The sequence below is a fragment of the Oryctolagus cuniculus genome, chromosome 19 (assembly GCF_964237555.1).
Source record: "Oryctolagus cuniculus chromosome 19, mOryCun1.1, whole genome shotgun sequence".
Classification (NCBI taxonomy): Eukaryota; Metazoa; Chordata; class Mammalia; order Lagomorpha; family Leporidae; genus Oryctolagus; species Oryctolagus cuniculus.
Genome location: NC_091450.1, coordinates 64,871,310 through 64,878,299, shown reverse-complemented (window position 1 = coordinate 64,878,299; position 6,990 = coordinate 64,871,310). Strand labels below are relative to the sequence as shown.

At 50.9% G+C, this 6,990-nt stretch overlaps 1 protein-coding gene across 16 annotated transcripts in view; it reads right to left on the bottom strand.

Moving 5' to 3' along the window:
* Positions 1-1,001: 1,001 nt before the first annotated feature.
* Positions 1,002-6,990, bottom strand: part of LOC103346711 (uncharacterized) — a 107,250-nt gene continuing 101,261 nt past the window's right edge. For 14 of the 16 annotated variants that reach the window (XM_070064713.1, XM_070064719.1, XM_070064718.1 and 11 more), the window contains 7 exons: positions 6,863-6,932; positions 5,876-6,057; positions 4,770-4,839; positions 3,732-3,913; positions 2,687-2,756; positions 1,670-1,850; positions 1,002-1,091 (listed from right to left, as the gene is read on the bottom strand). In XM_070064713.1, coding sequence (XP_069920814.1) covers positions 1,053-1,091; positions 1,670-1,850; positions 2,687-2,756; positions 3,732-3,913; positions 4,770-4,839; positions 5,876-6,057; positions 6,863-6,932 — 794 coding nt within the window. In that variant the 3' untranslated portion in view covers positions 1,002-1,052. Of the gene's footprint in view, positions 1,092-1,669; positions 1,851-2,686; positions 2,757-3,731; positions 3,914-4,769; positions 4,840-5,875; positions 6,058-6,862; positions 6,933-6,990 lie in introns of those variants that run through there. The other 2 variants (XM_070064724.1, XM_070064725.1) reach the window with 2 other exon arrangements.

Below are 6,990 nucleotides of genomic sequence, written 5' to 3'. Positions count from 1 at the left end.
TAACTTCTCCTGTTTGACACAGCAGGGACTACACCCCTTGGGACAGCAACATCCTGTATCAGAGTGCCTGAGTTCAAGTCCTGGCTCCACGTCCAGGTGTAGATTTCTGCTAACACACACACTTGGAGGCAGCAGGCAGCGGCTCCAGTTGTTGGGTCCTTTCCTTTCCAGGGTTTCTGTCTCTTCTTCTATTTGATGGGTCCACCGGCCTATTGCCTGGTGGTCGTAGCATTGCAGTTGTCATGGGCATACCAGTGGATGGAAGATATCTCTTTCTCTCTCTCTCCCTCTCCCTCTCTCTCTCTCTGTTTCTCTTTGTCGCTTTCTCAGCTTCTCAGAGACACTGAGTCAGTCCAGGGACATAAGTTTGGTTCTACAGTTGCCAACACTCTCCTTGGAGGTAGGCCTCCACCAGTCGTACACCACCACTGGGGCCTGGCTGGCATGTGGGCCACCTCCTACCCTTTGCTCAACAGTCAGGCAGCAAGGGGCCCAAGGCTCACTGCACTGTGCAGAAGAGAAACAGCCAAATTTTGTAGTTCCCTGTGTGCTTCCTGTGATGATGTGCTGACAGGAAACGATCACTTTCCTTTGTTTTGTAAACCAGTATGGAGAAAGACCCATGAAATTCAAGGGGACACATTCATATGTTGTTGAAAGTGAATATCCCCACTAAGATTCCAGAAGAGTCCCACACGCCTTTCTAATGACACTCCCTCACTGTCTTGAGAGATTCTCATGCTCATCTTGAGTATATGCATTCTTGCATTCACCTTAGAACTGCCTCCTTACTGTGCACTCCTAGCAGGTCTGCTTTAACCTGTACTCACATGGTATTGGACTATGTCTGGCTAGACTTGATGCATGTAGACACGTCCTGTGGCATAGGAGCAATCTTGACTACAGTTATCAGAAGACACCTAGAATTCCAGGTTCCAGTGTTATACTAATCCATGTATTTATGAGGTTTAAAGATTATGGAGCAAAATATTCAACCCAAATAATTAACAAAACCAAACTTTAATATAAACGGGGTCCTGGAATGAACAGAGTCAGGTTTCATGGTATCCACCAGAGGAAGTTCTTAGCACCTGAGAGGGAGACAGAAAGAAATCAAATGAGAGTCTTGGTCAGGGCCTGCTGCCAGCTGAGTCTGGAGGCACTGCTCAGCAGTGACAGAGACTAGAACCAAACCTAGCTTGTCTGCAGTGCATGAGTTACTAAGAAAACCTAGAATCTACAAAACAATTCTAAGTCAGACATTCTGCAAACCATTTGACTTAATAGTCCAACAGAAAGAATACAGATATTTTTTCCCAAAACCCTCAAATGAGATATAAATACTTAAGAGTAAATAATTTGTTCAGCAACAAAAGTTTAGTAACAAAAGCTGGGGCCATGCCCCATCACGTGCTTCAGGCACAACAAGTGTCAGTGTCAGAAAGGGGGGCATAGCCTGGGACTATGAGGCCAAGACACACCAGCCACACTACAACTGTGCTGCAAACTCCACCATGGGTTCTGCCTCTGTCCATCCAGATATAGCCCAGGGGACAGCCTGCCACATCACCACCTTTCCCTGGGGAGTAACAGCAAGCAGGCCTGAGTCATAGGAGTCCACTCGGGCACTTTGACAGATCTGCAGCAAGATTCACATCTAAGGACTCACCCAAAAAGCCTCAGCACAGCAGATGGGCTGCTGGGTTTTTGCATGCCAGGCCTCAGCCCAGACCTGGGCTGGTGCTTCAGGCTCATCTGCCCAGTATCCACAGAGCAGGTAGGATCCATCATCCTTGAGGATAGGCACGATGACATCTGGCCCTTCCAGTGGGGGTGGATCTCCACACACCCTGAGGTGTGAATGCAGAGGGGAGGACGGAAGAGGTAGAAAAGATGAGGGCTCAGCACAAAGTCATTCAGTTCCAACCCAGTTCCACCAAACCTTCCCAGCAGTCTGAAAGGGTCTGTCAGCCAACAGGGAAAGGATCAATCTCTATGAGCCATCTGATCTAGATCCTCCCCTGGTGCAGACAAAGTGAGCCTTCACACAGATAGCTAAGACCCAGCAGGATGCAGAGAAGGATGGGACAGGAAGACAGAGGAGAGAAGGATGGCAGCCGAAGGGCAGAAGGCACTGAGGATCAGAGGGTTCTGTGTCCCTCTCCCAGCCCTCTGGGACAGGAAAGGACAAGCTGACCAGAAGCCTGTTTAGTTTCAGGGAGAAGAATCCCCTTGGTCTGGAATGCTTCCAACCAATGAAAGCAGTTTAACACCCAAAATGACCTTGGCATTGATCCCATTTCACTAAGCACTGTGGAGAGCATTGGTGCATTGGACATCCCTGTCTTTATTGTTGTACTGCAGGGATGTGGATGAAGCACAAGCAGAGGGGCTGAGGGAGCTGCCAAACACTTTTTATGGAGGTGACATAAAAGTGTGGCATGAGGAATGACCTCGGCATGACTGGACCCCAGGAAAACTTATGTAGGTTCCAAAGAGGATATGTAGTTGGTGACCTGCACAGTGTTTGTGACCTGCCTCAGCACATGGGGCTTTCAAGACATGGTCCACAGTCTGTAGGATGAGATTTGAATGGGAAAAATGGCTCATGGGTCCCTTTCTCTCCTCCCGTGTCTGCCATGCCAGATGTCCAGAGTAAAACACCCTCACCCATCTGTAGATTTACCTCTGATTAGCCTCGGCCTGGTCTGCACGTGCCACTTTCCCTTCCTCCTCTTGTGATGAGGGCTCTTCCACTGCAAAGATGTGCAAATGGGGCAGGACATGGTAAATGAGATGATGAACAAAAGTGATGGTATATTAAAGCTCAGGTACCACCCACAGTCATACAGGGATATCTATGTTGTCCAGCTGTGGCACTACCTTGCTTAGCAACAGCTCCCAAACAGGAGGACATGCCTGTTTAGACAGGTCCTCTGCCCAATAGTGGAAATCTCCCTCCCTGCTGGGCATGTGCCCTCTCACTCATTTGGCATCCTGATCTTCCAAAAGTGATCAGCTGCTCTCAATCCCATGGCTATATGTTGTAAGTTCCAGGTGTGTGTTACTTTTTTAAAGATTTTATTTATTTTAATTGAGTTAGGGTTACAGACAGTGAGAGGGAGAGACAGAGAGAAAGGTCTTCCTTACATTGGTTCACTCCCCAGATGGCCACAACAGCCAGAGCTGCGCCAATCTGAAGCCAGGAGCCAGGCACTTCTTCCTGTTCTCCCATGCGGGTGCAGGGGCCCAAGGACTTGGGCAATCTTATATTGCTATCCCAGGCCATAGCAGAGAGCTATACTGGAAGTGGAGCAGCCAGGACTAGAACAGGTGCCCATATGGGGTACTGGCACTGCAGGCAGAGGATTAACCTACTGCACCACAGCGCTGACACCCAGATGTGTTTTAAGTGACCAACCACACAATGGGGGCTCATCCAATCCTAAGCCATGGTGAGGGACTCCCAGACTCCTCCACCGTGCCAAAATATGAACATGTGAACCCTCAGGGCTCCACACACACAGGAGCCTTTTGGTGCCATGCTGACACTGTGGTTCTTAGTAGATCCTGAGAGGCACGAGCCAGCACAGGCAACCACAGGATGGAATCCTCAGTACATTCCCTAGGATTCCAGAAGATGAGTGGAGTCAGAGCACCAGGCCAGGGTTATAGGAGTGCACTCAGGAGGTTTATCAGGTCTGCAGCTAGAGTCACATCAAAGGACTCACCGAGAATGGCCTCAGCACAGCAGATGGGCTGCTGGGCTGTAGGGTGCAGGGCCCCAGCCCAGGCCTGGACTGGGGCTTCAGGCTCATCTGCCCAATATGCACAGAGCAGGTAGGATCCGTCATCCTTGAGGATAGGCACGATGACATCTGGCCCTTCCAGTGGGGGTGGATCTCCACCCACCCTGAGGTGTGAATGCAGAGGAGGGGACAGGAGGAGAGGAAAAGATGAGGGCTTAACACAAATTCTTTCAGTTCCAACCCAGTCACACCAAACCTTCCTAGCATTTTGAAAGCATCTTTCACCCAATAGGGACAGGATCACCCTCTAAAAACCTCTGATCTAGATCCTCCCTGCTTCAGACACAGTGACCCTTCACACAGATAGGGCAGACCCAGCAGGATGTAGAGAAACTGGACAGCAAGACAGGAGACAAGGAGGCTGTCAGTAGAAGGCCAGAAGTCTCACTGTGGAGCACAGGGCTCGCCGCCCCTCTCCAACACTCACCCCCCTTCCCCAGGGGGGACAGAAAAGGACAAGATTGCCAGAAGCCAGTTGTCTAGTTTCAGTGAAAGAGTCCCCTTTGGTGGAATTCTCACACCCTCCTAAAGCCCGTTAACACCACAGAGCACCTCAGGATGGTCCCCATTCCCTCAGCACTAAGGAGTGCATGGGTGCAGTGGACATCCCCTGTACCTACCATTGTACTGTGGGGTGGGGGGGGGCTGATGAGAGACAACCAGTAGGCTGAGCGAGTGGTCATTCTCTCAATGGGCCACAGAGAGTCAGTGGCATTAGGAATGACCTGGCCTGGTGACTTTCCCAGGGAAACTTCTGCAGCTGTCCAATGGAGGCTGGACATGGGGCTGACGTGGAAAGTATTTGGGGCCCTCCTTAGACAGAGTCTACTTGGGAGGAACTTTGAATGCTATAAATGGACTCCAGTTGCACATTGTCTCCCACCGTGTCACAAATCTCCAGATATTCACACTAAAAAAAAAAAAGAAAAGAAAAAAGAAACACCCCATCTGCAGATTTACCTGGGTGTGGCCTCAGTCTGCTCTGCAGATGCCACCTCTATTTTCTCCTTCTGGCTGGAGGCATCTTCCACTGCAAGGAGGGCAAATGGGGCAGGACATGGTCAATGAGATGGCATGCAAACACATTCTCATAGTAAAGCCCAGGTATCACAAATGCCCCACCAGCTTTTGAGGACGCCTATGCTGCTCACTTAGTGAACAGGTGTTAGCAACAGCCTCACTCCCAGGGGACATGCCTGCAATGGCAAGTCCTCTGCCTACCAATGGAGAGCTCCCTGCCTGTCCAGAGTGTGATAGCCACAGATCAGGCATCCTGATCTTCCATGAGGGGCCAGCCGCTTTCACCACGTGGCGCCTTGGTCTATGTCTGATGTGTCACAACAGGGGGCTCATCCCCACAGCAGTCATTGGTGGGGGACTCCTGGGCACGTACACCCTGCCACAGTATGAACATATGAAACCCACAGAGCTTCACACACACAGGAGCCTTTTGGTGTCATTCACACAGTGGCCCTTAGTGGATCCTGAGAGGCACGAGGCCAGCACTAGCAACCTCAGCATGGAACCCTCAGGACATGGCTCAGGGTTCTAGATGAAGAGTGACATCAACACAATTGGGATGAGAGAGACAGCATGCCCAGTTCATCGGGATCTGAGAAAGATATCAGGCTGAGAAGGTAACCCGAGTAGAGCTGTGGTGGCAGGCATGCAGTGTAATGGCATCTAGGGCAAAGGCCTCAAGGGAAGCCTGTCACTGGCCAAAGGTGCCCCACTCTTCCATGTGTAGGCTAGAAGAAATCCTTGACACATGCAGGAGCACAGGCTGGGGCCCTGCCATCACACTTGCCTCTTATGCAGCAACATGGTCGGCTTGCTTGTCAGAAAACAGAGCATAACCTGGGACTCTGAGGTCATGAAATACCTGCCTACACTACATCCCTGCTGCAAACTCCACCCAGGGCTCTGCTTAGTCCACCCAGAAGTAGCGCAGAGTTCCTGCCACATCACACCTTTCCCCAGGGGTATAGAGCAAGCAGGCCTCTGTCACTAGGGTGCACTCAGGTGGTTTGGCAGGTCTAGAGCAAGATTCCCACCAAAAGACTCACCCATAATGGCCTCCACACAGCAGATGGGCTGCTGGGCTGTAGGGTGCAGGGCCCCAGCCCAGGCCTGGACTGGGGCTTCAGGCTCATCAGCCCAATATGCACAGAGCAGGTAGGACCCATCATCCTTGAGGATGGGCACGATGACATCTGGCCCTTCCAGTGGGGGTGGATCTCCACACACCCTGAGGGGTGAAAGCAGAGGGGAGGATGAGAGGATTGGGGAAGATGAGGGCTTAAACCAAAATCATTGAGTTCCAACCCAGTTCCACAAACCTTCCTAGCAGTCCTTAAGGTCTGTCACACAATGGGGACAGGACCATCCACTAACAGCCATCAGAATGGATCCTCCCTTGATTCAAAATGAGTCTCACAGGGACAGGGCAGACCCAGCAGGATGCAGAGAAGGTGAGACAGGAAAATAGGAGTGGAGTCTGTCAGCCCAAGGCCAGAGGGCCCTCTTACAGCATCCTGGGACAGAGAAGAACAAGCTGGCCAGAAGCCAGTTGTCTAGTTCCAGGGAAAGAATCCCCTTGGGGTGCAATGTTCCCACCCAGCTAAAGCTCTTCAGTACTCCAGACAGCCTCAGGATGGGTCCTATTTCCATCAGTACTGTGGTGTCATCAGGCACTGCACACTCTCTGTCTCACCATTGCACCACAGGGATGCTGATGAAGGACAAGCAGAGGGACCAAAGGAGAGGCCCTCACTTTTTAGAGAGGCCACACAGAAGTAGTGGCATTAGGAGTGACCTAGACAGGTGACAGGTTTCCAGGGAAATTTATACAGGGGTCCACTGAGGGTAAATGGGCGGTGAGCAGGACAGTGTTACAGTGCAACTCAGCACATGAAGCTTTCAAGAGGTGCATCCAGTCATTGTGGGAGGAAAACTGAATGATATAAATCACACAAAGGGCACATTCTCTCACCTCACGTCTGATATCTCCCCATGTCCATACTAAAACACCCTGAACACATCTGTCGATTTACCTGGAGGTAGCCTCAGCCCAATCAGCAGTTGCCAACATGACTTTCTCTTTTTGGTAGGTGGCATCTTTCACTGCAAAGAAATGCAAATGAGGCAGGACATGTGAAATGAGATGCCATGCAAATGCGAT